The sequence below is a fragment of the Mesoplodon densirostris genome, chromosome 2 (assembly GCF_025265405.1).
Source record: "Mesoplodon densirostris isolate mMesDen1 chromosome 2, mMesDen1 primary haplotype, whole genome shotgun sequence".
Lineage (NCBI taxonomy): Eukaryota > Metazoa > Chordata > Mammalia > Artiodactyla > Ziphiidae > Mesoplodon > Mesoplodon densirostris.
This window is the reverse complement of record NC_082662.1, coordinates 51,320,132-51,337,804: the sequence shown is the minus strand read 5'-3', so window position 1 is coordinate 51,337,804 and position 17,673 is coordinate 51,320,132. Positions and strand designations below refer to the sequence as shown.

At 48.1% G+C, this 17,673-nt stretch overlaps 2 protein-coding genes across 2 annotated transcripts; both read left to right on the top strand.

Annotated features, from left to right (window-relative positions):
* Positions 1-452: 452 nt before the first annotated feature.
* LOC132503006 (uncharacterized) lies at positions 453-1,746 on the top strand. Its single transcript, XM_060119344.1, has 2 exons — positions 453-636; positions 1,025-1,746. The coding sequence occupies exons 1-2, from the start codon at positions 453-455 to the stop codon at positions 1,744-1,746; spliced, it is 906 nt and encodes a 301-aa protein (XP_059975327.1).
* A 169-nt stretch (positions 1,747-1,915) lies between these two features.
* On the top strand, positions 1,916-3,366 carry JUN (Jun proto-oncogene, AP-1 transcription factor subunit). Its single transcript, XM_060089871.1, has one exon. It carries the CDS (start codon positions 1,916-1,918, stop codon positions 2,942-2,944), a length of 1,029 nt encoding a protein of 342 aa, XP_059945854.1. The 3' UTR covers positions 2,945-3,366.
* Positions 3,367-17,673: the final 14,307 nt, after the last annotated feature.

Below are 17,673 nucleotides of genomic sequence, written 5' to 3'. Positions count from 1 at the left end.
TGCATCTTGTGCGGGGGCGGGAAGTAGGCGATCACCGGGTTCCCAGAGTTTCGGATTCCCTAAACGCTCGTTCCCAACTCGACTAATTCCACCTCCTGTAAGAAATCTCCTCTCCGAGGCAAAGCTATGAACCCCCGCACCCTTTCTCCCACGGTCAGGAGGGTGAGGTGGGGTGCGGCGGGGACTTAGCTGAACACCAGGTTTCAAGCAATGCAAATCACTCGGCTTCCAGGTGCAGCCAGACAGTCGCTCTTGAACTTGATCAGGAGACAAACTTCTGAGCGTTCTCAACGTGGGGGGCCGACTCTCAAGAACCGCCCCTAAACTTAAAAGCCCACTTTCACTCGTCCCCACAGGGGACTTAACAGAGCCACCTTAAGGGCGGTACTCCCGGCACCCCCCCCCCCCGCACTTCCGGGGCGCTCAGCCGGCCCGCCCCTCGCGGCGGCGAAATGACATCGAGCCCTGAGGTGGGGAAATACCACCCGCCCCGCGCCCTCGGCCCCAGACACCTGGCCCGGTTCCCCCGCCTTCTGGGTCCCGCATACCCTGCCTTCCCGCCCCGAGCCCTGAACTTCAGCCCGCTTCCTTCAGAGGCTGCAAGCGCCCGAGTCCGCCCGGCTCGCGGCAGCCACCGTCACTAGGCAGTCAAACTCCAAGACGTCAGCCCACAATGCACCGGGCGGGCCGGGAAAGACGCGCCGGGGAGGGGAGAAGGAAGACAGGGGCTCAAGTCGCGTGGAGGGGGAGGCCGGGGGGAGGAGGAGAAAGAAGGGCCCAACTGTAGGAGGGCAACAGAGCATTACCTCATCCCGTGAGCCTCCGCGGGTCCAGAGAAGAATCTTCTAGGGTGGGGTCTCCATGGCGACGGGTGGGCCCGCCCCCCTGAGAGCGACGCGAGCCAATGGGAAGGCCTTGGGGTGACATCATGGGCTATTTTTAGAGGTTGACTGGTAGCAGATAAGTGTTGAGCTCGGGCTGGATAAGGGCTCAGAGTTGCACTGAGTGTGGCTGAAGCTGTGAGGCGGGAGTGGAGGTACGCGGACGCAGGCAGGCAGACAGGCACAGTCAGCTGGGAAGGACTGCAAATCTTATTTTCTTTTCCATTTTCTCTCCAACGGCCCGGAGCTAGTGCTTGTGGCTCCCGGGCTGGTGTTCTGGGGAGCGCCGGGAGAGCCCCTTCTCCAGCCGCCCCCAGGCGGAGAGAGCCCAGCTGCGCTAGCGCTGCTGACAGCGTGGAGAGCGGCCACTGTCCGTCCGGGGAAGTCCGGAGAGCGGCTGCAGCGGCAAGAAGTTTCCCGGCCAGGAGGACAGGAGACAAGTGGCCGCCGGGTCCCGGAGCGAACTTTTGCAAAGCTTTCCTTTGCAAAGGAAGCTGCCGCGGCGGCGGTAGAGAAAAGGAGGTGGCAGAGAGAGGAGGACGTGCGCTCCGCTTCGCTCGAACCGGTTGCTGAACTTGGGCGAGCGCGAGCCGCGGCTGCCGGGCGCCCCCTCCCCCTCGCAGCGGAGGAGGGGACAGTCTTCGGAGTCGGGGCGGCGGAGACCCGCCGCCGGCCGGCCACCGCGGGGTCCGCGCTACCTGCTGCCGCCGGGAAGCGAGTTCGTCCGCGGGCTCCGAGGAACCTCTGGGCCCGAGAGAGCTACGGGAGTGACCGCGACTTTTCAAAGCCGGGCGGCGCGCGCGAGCGGACAAGTAAGAGCGCGGGCGGCGTCTTAACCCTGCGATCCCCCGGAGCGAGCCGGTGAGGAGGGCGCCGGGGGAGGCCAGCCGGCGGGGGCGCGCGCTCTTCCAGAAACTTTCCTTGCTCAAGGCCTGGGGAAGCGCGGGTGTCCCCCGCTTGCCAGCGCGCTGTTGCGGCCCCGAAACTTCTGCGCGCAGCCCAAACTAACCCCACGTGAAGTGACAGACTGTTCTATGACTGCAAAGATGGAAACGACCTTCTACGACGATGCCCTCAACGCCTCGTTCCTCCAGTCCGAGAGCGGCGCCTACGGCTACAGTAACCCCAAGATCCTGAAGCAGAGCATGACCCTGAACCTGGCCGACCCCGTGGGTAGCCTGAAGCCGCACCTCCGGGCCAAGAACTCCGACCTCCTCACCTCGCCCGACGTGGGGCTGCTCAAGCTGGCGTCGCCCGAGCTGGAGCGCCTGATAATCCAGTCCAGCAACGGGCACATCACCACCACGCCGACCCCCACCCAGTTCCTGTGTCCCAAGAACGTGACGGACGAGCAGGAGGGCTTCGCCGAGGGCTTCGTGCGCGCCCTGGCCGAACTGCACAGCCAGAACACGCTGCCCAACGTCACGTCGGCGGCGCAGCCGGTCAGCGGGGCGGGCCTGGTGGCCCCGGCGGTGGCCTCGGTGGCGGGCGGCGGCGGCGGCGGCGGCGGCGGCTTCGGCGCCAGCCTGCACAGCGAGCCGCCGGTCTACGCCAACCTCAGCAACTTCAACCCGGGCGCGCTGAGCGGCGGCGGCGGCGGCGGCGGCGGCGGGGCGCCCTCCTACGGCGCGGCCGGCCTGGCCTTTCCCGCGCAGCCTCAGCAGCAGCCGCCGCCGCCGCCGCCGCCGCCGCACCACCTGCCCCAGCAGATCCCCGTGCAGCACCCGCGGCTGCAGGCCCTGAAGGAGGAGCCGCAGACGGTCCCCGAGATGCCCGGGGAAACGCCGCCCCTGTCCCCCATCGACATGGAGTCCCAGGAGCGGATCAAGGCGGAGAGGAAGCGCATGAGGAACCGCATCGCTGCCTCCAAGTGCCGGAAAAGGAAGCTGGAGAGGATCGCCCGGCTGGAGGAAAAAGTGAAAACCTTGAAAGCGCAGAACTCGGAGCTGGCGTCCACGGCCAACATGCTCAGGGAACAGGTGGCCCAGCTTAAGCAGAAAGTCATGAACCACGTTAACAGTGGGTGCCAACTCATGCTAACGCAGCAGTTGCAAACGTTTTGAGGCGAGACTGTCGGGGGCTGAGGGGCAACGGAGAACAAATAACCCAGAGAGGGACAGACTTGAGAACTTGACAAGTTGCGAGAGAGGGAGAAAGAGAGAAAAAAGAAGTGTCCGAGGACTAAAGCCAGGGGTTTCCAAGTTGGACTGGGTTGCGTCCTGACGGCGCCCCCAGTGTGCACGAGAGGGAAGGACTTGGCGCGCCCTCCCTTTGGCAGGGAGCCAGGGAGCGGCCGCCCGCGGGCTGCCCCGCTTTACGGTCGGGCTGTCCCCGCGCAAACAGAACGTTAGACTTTTCTTTAACATTGACCAAGAACTGCATGGACCTAACATTCGATCTCATTCAGTATTAAAGGGGGGAGGGAGGGGTCGCAAACTGCAATAGAGACTGTAGATTGCTTCTGTAGTGCTCCTTAAGAACACAAAGGGGGTGGGGGGGGGGAGGCGGGAGGGAGGTTTGCGAGAGCGAGGCCCAGTCTGCAGATGAACTCCTTCTGGACTGCCTTCCATAACTGTGTATGTACATGTATATATTTTTTAATTTGATGAAAGCTGATTACTGTCAATAAACAGCTTCACGCCTTTGTAAGTTATTTCATGTTTGTTTGTTTGGGTGTCCTGCCCAGCGTTGTTTGTAAATAAGAGATTTGGAGCACTCTGAGTTTACCATTTGTAATAAAGTATATAATTTTTTTATGTTTTGTTTCTGAAAATTCCAGAAAGGATATTTAAGAAAATACAATAAAATATTGAAAAAGTGACCCCTCCCCCAACCTCTTTTCTGCATTACCTGTAGATTACTTTGCCAGGTGGAGCTGAAAGAGTTAAGAGTGTCCATTAAAATCACTCTCAGTGCTTCTTACTATCAAGCAGTGAAAACTGTTACCTACTGGAGTTAAGAGATAACTAGCTGATTCCCTCATCAAGTTATATTCTTCCCAACAAGCTATACAGAGTGGCTTACAAAGGATAATGTGGCATTTCAGGAGGCTGAGGGAAGGGAGGTTGTGGTGGAGAGGGGCAGCTCCCTGGGAAGTCAAACATTTTAAAGTTTGGATCATATCAAGTGGCATGTGCTGTGACCATTTATAATGTTAGTAGAAATTTTAACAATAGATGCTTATTCTCAAAGCAGGAAGAGTGGCAGATTTTTACAAAAGATGTATCCTTCCGATTTGGAATCTTTATTTTAACAATTCCTAGATAAAAGAGACGGTCTTTGCATATGAATATTTATAACAGCATTCTTGTCACAATAAATGTATTCAAATACCAATAACAGATCTTGAATTCCTTTCCCTTTACTACTTTTCTTCTCCCCAAGCTCTGTTCTGAAGCATTGCTTTTCAGTTGCAGGGGTTAACATTACTGCCATCTGAAGTTATTTGGTAATTAATAAGCAAAGAATTTATGAAAAGTCAACACAGAAATTGCAGTCTGGATGAAACATTCTCCCAGCTTCATTCATCCTCATTCGCCTTCTCTCTCTGTCTCTCTCTCTCTCTCTCTCTGTCTCTCTTTCTCTTTCACTTTCCACACACCCCCTCCCTATGCCTAGACAGATTACCAGTATAGCAGTTTATCATTTCGGATTCTTCTATAGTTTCTTAATTTGTCTCTAAAATAATCAGCCTTGTTTAAATAATTATTATAGACTCGGTCTCAAAAGATGGTACTCTAGATACTATAAAAAAATACACAAGAGAAAACATGAACACCAGTACAATGATTATGTATATAAATCAAACCTTCACTCTGGAGAAATGGCAAACTTAAATTCTGTCTACAGATATAACTTAAGAGATCAACAAGGCAGTCCTCAACAAGGGAACAAGTTTTGCTTGGTTGCTTTTCATCCCAAGAGCCAGTATGATTATCAAGCAGCAAAAGCAATTTGATATCCAGGAATACTTCCCCAAACCACTAACTGAGGCAGGGCTCTTTGCTCATTGGCAGTGCTCTAGTACCCTACAGGTCTGGGAGTGCTAATATCCTGCCTGTGGCTGTAAATCCAAAGACACAGAGAGTTTCTCCTCGGGGGAGTGTCCAGGAGTGGAAGGGGTTGGACTGACTTGTCAGCTATCAGGTCCACTCCATTGTAACAACACTTATTTAACAAAGGGTTACTGGGAGCAGAGACACTTCTCCAAACAGTGAATTTGCCCATGTCAGCAACCCGGAAGGTGAGTAGATTTTGACCATTTGTAGGAATAGTCAGAAGAGGGACAATAAAGCACTTTGGGGTGGGGCTCTGTGGAAGCTAAACAAGAGCCAACTAGAAAAAATAAGCAGGCTGGGAAATTAATTACCTGCAAAGGTAGACTAAGCCCAGACAACAGTGCAGCACAGAAAAGCCACACCACTCCCCAGTTTGCTTTAGACTCTGACTTTTTTTTTTTTTGCGGTACGCGGGCCTCTCACTGTTGCGGCCTCTCCCGTTGCGGAGCACAGGCTCCGGACGTGCAGGCTCAGCGGCCATGGCTCACAGGCCCAGCCACTCCGTGGCATGTGGGATCTTCCCGGACCGGGGCACGAACCCGTGTCCCCTGCATCGACAGGCAGACTCTCAGCCACTGCGCCACCAGGGAAGCCCCTAGACTCTGACTTAAAAAAAACCAAACAAAACAAAAAGCCTGAAACTCAGGCCTATCCCTACCCTTGTTTGTTTCAACTCTCGTTCTGAATGTATATCTCTGAAATTCTAACAAAAGGGATAGAAAAAAAATTGTGGTAGAGGAAATTCACCAGTAACCTCCTGTAAACTCTGGAGACAGAAAATCAGATACTTATAGACCCTCAAAGGTCAATGTTATTTTGGCATTCAATGAGTTATTGTTTGGGTAACACTAACGGTTGGAGAAGATGAAGCTATTGGCACATAAAACCATTAATCCTCTTTTAATCTGTCTTACATATGTATATTTCAGAGATTCTTAACCCTTTGTGTCCATTGGGGCAGAGGATTCATGAACTCAATGAAAATGCCTACAAAATTGTGTTTGTGTATGGGTGTGCCCACATGAACACACACTCCCCTAGGGAGAGAGATCATTAAGCTCTATTTGGTTCTCAAAAAGTTCCATGATTCGAAAAAGGTTAACAATTTCTAAGCTGAGTGGCTACACATTCACTATGAGAAAAGTATCTTTGTGTGAATCTGAATTTCATGCCTTTTCACCCCTCCATGCTTCTGCTTGTACTCATCCCTCTGACTGGGATACCTTTCTTTCTGGCTCAACTGCTGAATCCTACCCATTTTTCAAGGTTTGGCAAAAGTGGCACCTTCTCTGTGACGCCTTCCTTGCTAACTCCCTCTTCAGGTGGAACGAATATTCCCAATTGAGCATCCATAACATTTTATCCAAACTTCTGTGATAGCACTTATCAAAGTATTATCATCGTGAACCTGTGTGTCTCTTGGCTAGAACCTATCCTACTCGTCTGTGGGACCCAGACTCCTAGTACAGTGCCTGGTTACATAGGAGATGTTTATAAAATGTGTGTTGACTGAATAGACAATTGAACTGAAATGCTCCAAAATAATTCCAGGTCTTAACTTCTTCTAGTGAAATATACCTCATCCATTTCCAGGCGCACAATGCCAGATGGATTGAAGACCCTCAGAAAAGTCAAACATGGCCAATCACCAGGTCCTAAAGCCTAGTTCTCAATGAGTGCTCTTAAAAGAATTAAACTGGGCTTCCCTGGTGGCGCAGTGGTTGGGAGTCCGCCTGCTGATGCAGGGAACGCCGGTTCGTGCCCCGGTCTGGGAGGATCCCACATGCCGCGGAGCGGCTGGCCCGTGAGCCATGGCCGCTGGGCCTGTGCGTCCGGAGCCTGTGCTCCGCGGCGGGAGAGGCCACAACAGTGAGAGGCCCGCATACCGCAAAAACAAAACAAAACAAAACAAAACAAACAAAAAAAGAATTAAACTGTTAGCACATTCATTCTTCCAGCCACACAGAGCATCCCTTCCCTCCTCCACTAAGTGGGCACCTTCTCATATAAAATGGGCCTGCCTGAAACATTAGGCTTGGAGGTGGAGATAGGGAAGGATAATATGTGATCATTAGGCAGGCACAAAAAATAGTTCTACATGCGACTTTATTAAAAACCGCTATTTCATTGGTAATGACAGAGAGGACTTCCTGTTTGTAAAGTTAATGTATTTCAGGGGTCCTGAAGTTAGTACCCAGTGTTTGCTTGACAGAGACAAGGATCATGCCAATGTATCTATTCTCGTGCTATTTTATTGTTAGAGAAGATACCCATTGAATGAACCAAGGAAAAAGACAATGCCTTTCAGTCTTGCCCACCCCACCACCTACTTCTATGTGGGTCAAGTGGAATGTTAAAGAAGAAGGGAAGAGAGTTAGAAGCTGGGATGACCCCAGAAAGTGAAACAATCCCTACCTAACTCTGGACCCTGGCTCCAGTTATTTGGTTTTGGACTTTTGACGTCCCAAGGAAGGGCATTCCCCTGGGCCCAGTCTCACTGAGGCCCTTGCTAAGAGTGGGGCTTCCATGAGGAACACGACACAATCCCTGTTCTCCTGGAATTCCCAGTCTGGTGGGGAAGAGTACGGAGATGAAGCAGAAAGAGGTGCCAGGTGCAGGAGGAAGAGACTTTATCAGGAAAGACTTCACAGGTGAAATGACATCTGAGTTGATCCAGTGGAACTCAGCAGGAACAAAAAAGGTTGGAGGAGGAACTTGTGTGCAAAGGAACAGGGCATCAGAAAACATGGTGTGTTGAGGGACCTGTAAACTGCTTGGAGAGGCTGGGAATGAAGGTGTGAGAAGAAGAGTGAAGGAGAAGAAGCAGGAACGTTTAAGGGTCGGGTTGTGAAGTACTAACTGTTCCATGCTGAGTCTGATTGTCATCCTGGTCTTTCTGGAGAAATACTTGAACTGAGACTGATTAGATGACTTAAGAGTTCATCAGGTCAAGAGCAGAAGAGATGAGGTAGGGAATTCCAGATGGAGGGTCAGCATGAGCAAAAGCCTGGAAAAACTCTGGGGTACCCTAGGAGTTAAGGGAAGGGCTGCCTTCCTGGAGTGGGGTAAGCAAAGAGGAGAGGAATGAGCACTGAGATTGGTACTCACCAGTTTATACTCTTGTCCTTTCCAACATGATTTCATCTCTTCTACTGCATTTTATTTTCACCACTACCCTGCGTGCGTCATTGTTAGTAGCTGTGTTTCACAGGAACAGAAGCTGAGGCTCCCAGTGAGTTTTAAGAGTTTTTGTTGAGGCCCCTCATGCAGTGACTGGTGGGGCCACAATTAGGTCCCCAACCATCAAGAACCATATTTTTCTCCTATATTTTTCTAGGAACCTGATGCCCTGGTGATCCTGGGGCACCCCCTTGATTCTACATCAAGGACCTTGAGGAACTGAATTAGTCATCAGAAGGTTCTTTGATGTACACAGCATCTGAGCAAAGGTAATCAGATAGTCTCCTGGGATATTTCATCCATGCTACAGCAACGTCTAATGAACTCTCGTTGCCCTGCTGCAAACCGCTCAGTTCTGGGGGAACTAGAATACTAGTGCTGAGAAGCCCTGACAGTTTCAAACTTCCTTCATGTACATCCACTAAAAGACATTGCTTGATGGTTGCTTCATTATTCCTTCAGAAAATTGGGTTACCAGATCATTAAGTTACTGCCTTCTTAGGCTGTAGGTTTTCACTAGCTACCTGGACAAAATTTAGGCATTTCCCAGATCTCCATGGGACTGTCTGTCCATCAGCTTCTGCTGATGGCAAATCTCTTCCAAGGTGTATTTGATTCATCCTAGATTCATGCTCGGAGGGAGGAATGCCCTCACCTTATGGCAAATCTTGAAAAAAGATAAGCAGGTACCTGGCTGTTATATAATCGACCACTCCACCAGTTCAGATGCTTACATGGGCCAGTAACAGAAGACACAATTTAAACAAGATCCAGGGCAAATATAGTGGCTCAGCGACATCATCATGGGCTTTCTATCTGTTTCACCATTCTCAGTGTGTCAAAGACGCCCCTTGTGTGGACTCAAGATAGCTTTAGCAGTTCCTGGCATCATAGGTAAACACAATAATCACTAGCAATGCAAGGGTGTTTACTTTCATCTTTCTCTTTTTTATTAGGAAGAGAAACCTCTCCTAGAAGTTCCCTACTTCCACCCGAGTAGACTTCCCTTCAGGTCCCACTGGCCTGAAGCAGGTCGTATGCCTATACCCAAACTCATCCCTGGCAAGGGAATGGGACCACCATGATTGGCCTATAATCGTGATTCACCCCCTTGGGATCACCTTCTTCTAAGCACATGGGAAAATGAACACCAAAAGTAAATTTAAAAATAAATAAAAATCAAGGCTCTGATGGCAAAAAATAAGTGAGATGGAGGGTGGCTTTTGGGTTGGTGGATAGTCATTAGTGCTCTCCACCAAATGTTTCCAGTTCTCCTCTTGTACAAGGTAGGGTAGTACTTCCCTATCTTCTACCTCCTGGAAGTTGGGTGAGAGGCATTGTGACTTGTGTCAGTCAATGAAATGCCAGCAGTGGTAACATCTCTCACATCTAGGTGGGAGCCTTAAGAGTGAGTGTTCAATTCACCATGTTTCCTTTTCCCAGCCTTGTCAACTGTGGAAGCACAGAGATGGAATGTCCATTAACCTGGTCCTTAAATGACGATGATGTAGATCAGGGTCCCTCCTCGCCCCCAGCATCAACAATAGACATTTAACAGAAGCAAAAATTAAACCTTTGTTGTATTAAGACACAGAGATGAGGGCTTTTTGTTATTGTAACATTACTTAGCCTTTCCTAACTGCTCCAGTAGGAAACAACTGTGTCTGCCGCAAGTATAATAAACAAAAACCTGTATAATATTCAATACATATACCATTTACTAAATTTCTACTATATAGCAGGCACTCTGCTGGGAATTACAAGGTAAATGTTAGGGCTATATTGTATACATGAGAAAATGGGGGTTTCCATCTTGTTCAAGTTCATGGAATAAGTGACTGGTGGAAGCCCGAGCTGAGTCCAGGTCTTTCTTGACTCAGAAGAGCTAGTTTTGCTCACATATGACCCTGCCCTTGAGTAGTACTGCCACGTGAATTTATATCTCAATGGAGCCTCACAGCCTCCCTGCCACAGACGCTGCTATCATTCCATTTTGCGTATGAGGAAACTGAGATTCAGAGAAGAAAACTAACTTGTAGAACTTCACAGAACTCAAAAGACAACAGAGCCTTGCTACCCTTCTGACCACATGAAGAATCAAGATATTACAAGTTGGAAGAGAGAATTGAGGTATTAGGAGTTAGTGGAGGCACAGGGATTTTGGAGTCAGGTACCCAGGGGTTCAATCTGTGCTCTGCAGCTCAAACCTGGGAGACATGGATCAAGTTCATGAATATCGCTATGTATCATTTCCTTCCTTTGTAAAAATAAGGCTAGCCATGTCTACCTCAGAGGGTTGTCAGAGGTTCATATATGTAAAACCCTGTATAGAGCAGGCAAGCAATAATTAGCCATTTTTCACCGTAGATTTGTTAATTTAAGAGGAAGTGATCAGGAATTCCACTTCCCCGCCCAAGCCAGTGTGAATGCATACACACACACACACACACACCCCACCCCGGCTGAAATGAAAACGTTTCCCATTAAGATTCAACGACGTCTCGCAGGACCTGCTTCTTGGTCATATAAGGGCTGGCAGGTCCTCTCTGCGGGCTGGAGAAAAGTTTTGTTTCCCCAGCTGCACTCGCAGGGGAATACTCTGCAGGCACGGGCGTTGGGAACCTGTTTGGCTTGGCTCAAAGGCCTGTCAGCACATTCAGGAAGTGAAGTCAGAGAGGGACAGGATTTCAAACAGAGCCAGCTGTACACAAATGCCCGAGCGGTAAAATGCCTTATCCAAGCAGGGTGCCTCTCAGCCTGGGTTGCCCTGGGTGCTGTCAGACGAGCCTCTGAAGATGGCTCTGGGCCAGGAAAGGAAGAAGCAATCACTGACACCCAGGGAAGGGCCATGACTTCACAGCAAAGTGGCCAGAAGGACTAACTGGGGGTCATCTCAGCCAGTCCCCTGCCATGCGCCAGGGAAGGGCTGAGCCTGGGCTCCCAGAGCTTGCTGGGTGGAGGGGCTAATGTTCATCTCCCTGGAGTTTCAAAGTCAAGGTATGGGAGGGGAGGGGAAGAGAGAAGGAGGACAGCAAAATGAAGGACCAGGTTAGGAGTATTGGGAAGGGAGGGTGAGAAGTGGATGGTGCCTGATAGATGGTACCCCCCAGCCATGTTCCCGTGTCCAGGAAACAGTGCAAAGCTAAGACCTGAATCCTAATTCCAACTCTAACATCTCCCACCTGTGAGTGGGAAGATAGTTAATTTCTCTAAGCCTCTATTTCCTCAGCTATGAAATGCAGATAATAACTACTCCCATAGGGTTGTCCTAAGGATTCAATTAGCTAACCTACGTAAAAGGGCTTAGCCTAGTGCTGGCAAATTATAAATGTATCAGTTAGAATTCTATGGTTACAAGTGACAGAAAATTCTGTTAAAGTCAAAAGGCATTTTATTGGAGTATATCATTGAAAAGCTATCAGTAGAGGTAGCTCTAGACCTGGCTGGATACAGGGCTCAAATGGTATCATGAGGCTTTGATTGCTCTCCATTACTCAGCTTGCTGTGGGAAGAGTTAGCTTCATCCTCAGTCTCCTTTTGATAGGGTCAGCAGCTCCCATTCTCTGTCTGTAGGAATAAGTAAGATGGCTATAGTCGTTCCTCACATCCTCCCAGGATGGTGCTTCATTGATCTGATTGCACCTCATATCCATCCCTGAACCAGTCAGGCACAGGACGTACTAGATTGGCTGAGGTGTAGGTCAATTGCCCACCTCTAAAACCAAGGTTTTGGGAGTCTCATCAAACTACATGGCCAAGGAAGAAAGCGAGGAGGAGAAGATTTTCAAAGGACAATCAGGACCTACGAAGGAGTAGGTGCTGGAGGTCAAACAGATTATTATTATCTGCTGTTATTATTATCAAATTTTTCAGTCCAGGATAGAGGGGCATCGATTCTGCTTCAAAAACCAGGTTGGCATTCGTGATCCACAATATGATCTCTTCTAATGAGTTGGGAACTCCAGATATAAATCATCAAGAATATGCTTCTTTGGATGGAAAATGCTCAGGAGGGATGTATTCAATGATATAACATATATAAAAATATTCTGTGAAAACAATAGTCATTAGTCTTAGTCGCTGTTTTGATGGTCGCTGTAAAAAACTTGACCCAGGCCAACTGAAATAGAGAGTTGAAGATTCTCCAAGCAAGATTCTGAAACATCAAGAAGCCCTCTAACTGTATCTACTTCTGGTCTGTGTTTTTCTCCACTCACCTGCTCATTGAACTGTATCAGTATCACTTTCTACACCAGGATTTCCACAATTCAAGAGCTGAAGTAGTAAAAGTAGAAAAGAAAAACTGAAATCAATTATCGTCATGACTGAACCCTAAAAAAGGAGAATCCAATATACAATGAAATATTCTTTTTCCTCCCTATAACGAATCAAAGATCTTTACACCCCAGAACCAGAATGTGAGAAGGATCTCTGAAAATTCTTAGAACTGACTATAAGCATAAGAAGTGAATGATAAATCCAGTGTTGCAAGTACAAAATACCGAGAGGTTGATGAGTATCTACTGTGTGGCTTAAGCCATGGCTGGGAGGTAATATAGTAACCAGTTCTTGGCATAAATAGTCTTAAAATCTTTCCACCTGAGGAGAGCGGTATGGGATTGAATAATTGTCACTCTCCCAGAAGGCCGTGTGGCTCTATTCATTTACTCCATGTTTATTGAATCCATTCACCTCCTCTATCCAGGCACCTGCTAAGTGCTGGAGGTGAGAAGCTGTGTAAAACATGGAGCCTGTTATCAAAAGCAGGTGGATTCAATATATAATTGCCATGACAGAGGTAAATACAGGATACTTTGGGAGCAAGTACCCCACCTAAGGGAATTCAGCAATGGCTTCACTGAGGAGCTGATTTGGAATTGTATCTTAAAAGAGATGAGTGGGTGTTGGACAGAAAAATGGGGTGATCGTTTTCCAGGAAGAGGGGACATCAGGGACTAAGGTAAGGAGGGTTCAGAGCCCATCCATCCAGCATCAGCTATTTATAGACGAAATGGACAGAATTCCTGACCACTTATTGTCAGGTAAAGAAAAGAGACACCAGGGGGCTTCCCTGGTGGCGCAGTGGTTGAGAGTCCACCTGCCGATGCAGGGGACATGGGTTCGTGCCCCGGTGCGGGAAGATCCCACATGCCGCGGAGCGGCTGGGCCCGTGAGCCATGGCCGCTGAGCCTGCGCTTCTGGAGTCTGTGCTCTGCAACTGGAAAAAAAAAAAAAAAAAAAAAAAAAAGCCACGATCGGAGGCTTCAGTGGAGGTGCGAGCAGGGGCTGGCCTCAGTCAGGGAAGTCAAGGAGGCCTCCCCAGGAAGTGACCTTGAAACTGAGACCTGAAGGAATTAGGCACATGGGTGGGTGGGGAGAGCATTGTTGTCTTGGGCAAGAGTGTGTGTTAGAAGTAATGAGAAGACCAGTTAGAAGGTACTATTCCCTTGGGGGGAGGGGATGGGGGAGGAGGAGGTCACGGGACAGGTGGATCTAGAAGGGGTGTGGTTAATGCGGCATGTCCGAATATAGCACCCAAACTCCAAGTCTTAAACAATCTGAGAGGCTAGATGACGGTGAACAAAGGAGACTCAGGCTTCATCTGAAAGTCAACACTTCATTCCGAAGGCAGAAGCTCTGATTCCCGGCTACGAGAGACTGATCATGATATTAGCTGTTTATGAAGCTCTTGTGAAGTGCCCAGGCCCATGGTAAATGCCTTCTGTATTACCTTGTTTCAAGCAATAGCCTATCAGGTAACTAGCGCAGGCTTGTTCCCAGGTGAGTAAACTGAGACTCTGTGTGCTTACAGAAAATGGCTAAGGCTCCAGGACTGTAAAAGGCAGAGCAGGATTTGGCTCCAGAGTTGTGCCCCTGAACCCTCCATCGAAACGCCTCTAAAGAAAACCAAAAGCATTAGAAATATTGTAAAATTCCAGCAGCTCAGCAATATCACCCTCCCTGCATGGTATTTTGACAGATAGTCGGTTTACAATGATATTCCTTTTCCTTAATGTGGAAGGTGAAGGGGGAACTCCAGGGACCTTTTTATGTTTTCTTTCCCATTTGTATCTGGGCTTTATGCCCCTGCTGTTTCGAATTCCATTTCAAATGAAAAAATAACTAAAAACCACACTCAGCCAAGCTATTTGGATTTAAAACAGACCAGCAGAAACCTGGAAAGAGTCAGGATTCTCCCTAATATATCAAATATAGCAGGCAGCCCCAATCTGAGAGGTTCTGCTCCATTTCGTAAAGAGAACAGGCTGTAATTTGAAAATGGATGAGTCAAGTTCACTGTCGTGACTTGTTTGAAGGTCTGGAGGCCAGGCCTGGTTTTGATCTGAGAGGCCTGGGTCTCCAAACGTGGGTTATTCCTTTGCAAAGACTCAGAGAGGTGGCACGCTCGCCAGGCACAGACCTGGAGCAGCGTCACTTTGAAGAGTTCCTGGGTGGGTCTTAAATGGGATTTGGTGCCCATTGTGGAATCAGAGTAATGAGCTCAAAACCAATGATTTTCATTACGCCAGCAAACCAGTCAGCCACTCTGTTTGCTCAGGTGTGCAGCTGTGTGCCCCATGCCCTGATCTCTATAGAATAAGAAAATAAATATTTTTAAAGGAAGAAAGAATTGAAGATGAAGGAACATCACAACTGGTGGGGTGGGAGAAGTGAGAGAGAGGAGATCCTGGGCTCTTTAAAGTAAGTTAAAGTCTTTGATATCTATTCTCTTTACTAATTGGTCACTCTCTCGTCCGTGTAGAAAAAAAAGAATCTGCTAATGAAGTAGCAGAATTCCTTCAACTAATTACTGAATACATCACAACCCCTCTCCAGGGGCCGCCGTCAGACTCGAGCAGTGCCAGTAGATGGCGCCAGAGGGCACGAGCAGCGCTCCCTGCTTCGCAGGGTGTAAAGGATTAGAAAAAGCCCAGCCAACAAATTCGGCCGGGACAAAAGTATGGGCGTCGTTTGCCTTCAGGGGAACCAAGTATAAACACATTTTTTACAGAATAGGGAAGCATATGCGCTGGAACTGTTCTTGCCCCACCAGCCGGAGTCCAGGAAGCGAGCACCAGATACTGTTTACAGGGCAGCTCTTATTTCAGAATGAAGAATAAGGCTCAGCAGGTAGGGAGCCCTTGAGGACCAGCACCGAATTTCCAAGAAGCCCAAGCTGCGATGGATCTGCCAAGGGCTTGGCTCAGGAAATTCATTGGATTAGACAGTGGAGGTTGTGGAAATAAACCCATCTGTTTTACCAGAGGGACCATATTCGTATACTGGGGAAAATGTGAATTTCTAGAGTTGGACAGAAATGAGTTAAAATCCTGCATGTGTGACCTTAGGCAAGTCTCTTTCCTTCACTGAACAACAGTTTACTCATCCTTGGAATAGATGTAATACTTGTAAAGCATGGTGGGGAAGGGGGTGTGGAGAGTTGATTTGTGAAAATCACTTAGCACAGCATTCAATATTCAGCAATCTCTGGAAAATCTCTTCCAACCTTGGCACTAACACATTCATGTGGGAATCGGGACCACTCCAGGTAGAAAAGACAACCTTTCCATTTGTGTCACCACATTTTCTGATACACCCTGATTCTCTATGGGCTTATCACACTATTTTGCATCTTATTTACGTATACAGGTCATTATATTGGGTACCCCTTTAAAGCAAGGACTGTGGTAAAAAAATTCATCTTGCATTCCCAGAATCTATCAGGGCCCCTGCATCATAGCCATCTGTCGAATACACGAGTTTTTCTTATGAGCAAGTTGTTCCAACCCACCAAGCTGAGTGATTCAGATACAGTATTATAGCCACATCTCACTTTTGTTTTCTTCACTGTGCTCCGGAAAGAAAACAGAAAATACTATAAACCTGGTGATGAAAATTAATTTTGAATTTTTTTTTTGTTTTAGCCAAAGACCAAATAAAAGCCAGATGCTAAGCAGCCATTTTCAGTATTGGCCAACTCAACCAGCCAAGACTCAAAATAAATTCCAAGACAGAATTACAATATGAGACATAATTCTATGATTTAATGTCATAGCCTAAGACTTGGACATGTGGCATTGTAGTTTATGCAGCCCAAAGAGAGAGATGCAGAGAGACAGGAGGAACAACCTGGGTGGAAGGAAATGACCGGGAACCAACGGGGTGAGGGATGCCCATGGTGACCAATATCAAGGAGGAGATGCAGACAACAGAGCTTGGCTATTGTAAGTCAGAGAGACTTGGTCACTAAGTAGCCGCTTTGATTAGGACAAGTTACTTATTTGCTGACTCAATTTTTTCATTTATAAGATGGAGTGTATTAGTTAGGATAGGTTAACCTATGCTGTGGTAATGAATAAACTCTGAAATCTCATTGACTTTGCAAAACAAAAGTAAATTTCTCATTCACCCAAAGTCTCACCCAGAGGCAGGTTAATGGGAGTTCTACATCCAGTGACTCAGAGATCCCATTTCCTTCTATCTTGTGACACTACCACCCCACCTCATCATGTGGCTTCCAGTGTTACTCTGGCAGGGAAGAGAGCTGGAGAGGGCACACCGGCACGTAAGTGCCTTAGTGCAGAAGTGACATATGCCATTGCTGTTCAGAGGCCGTTGGTCAAAATTAGACACATAGCCTCAACCCAACTGCAAGGGAAAGAGAAATGTAGAGGAGCAGATAGATAATTAGGGAGCACCATTCATGTCTGCCTCAGGGGATAATCATTAAAATAATTAAATCAATCAGAATTCACTCCTATTGAATAAAATAGAACAGCCAAATAACAGTGGTTTTAAAATTTTTACACATATATTTCCTCTGTTGAACAAGAAGTCTGAAGAGAGGTGGTGTGGCATCTCTCAGTCTTCAGAAGCACGGGCTCCATTGTTTCTGCTCCACCACTGTTTGCATATGGCTTCCATCCTAAAGTCAGTTCATGGTTACAAGGTGGTCTCCAACTGTCAAGTCCCCATTCCAGCCAAGACGAAGGAGGAAAAGATCAGGGCAATAAAAGGCACCCTACCAGCTTTAAAGAGCTTTCTCAGAAGCTCACCCAGCAACTTCCATACATATTTCTTTGGCCATTCCTAGTTGCGAGGAAGTCTGGGAAATGTAGTCTTTAACATTTGTGAATGAGAGAATGAACATTGGGTAGGCAGCTAGCTCTGGAGACTGAGGGACTTCCTCTGAAATCCATGCTTCTGTTGGAGTCAATGGTTCCCAATCATGTTTCTGTGCTTTTTCTCTCTACTCAAGAGACATATTCCTGGAAGAGAGAGATGTTGTTTTCCTGGCTTGAGTTACATTTCTATCCCTCCATACCTGCTGCCCAGCTGATAGTTTTCACCACCTCTACAAGCAATAGGACCTGGTACTTCCCCAAAGCAAAATTGGGGTATGACTACCAGAAAGGCAAATGGATACTGGGCAGGCAAATATCACAGGCAAATTTAAGGAGGCACCTTAGTCTCAGGTCATACAAGTGCAGAGCCAGCACTCGCATGACCCAGAGAGTAAGGTGCCTCCTTAAATTGTGCACCTTGGATGTTTC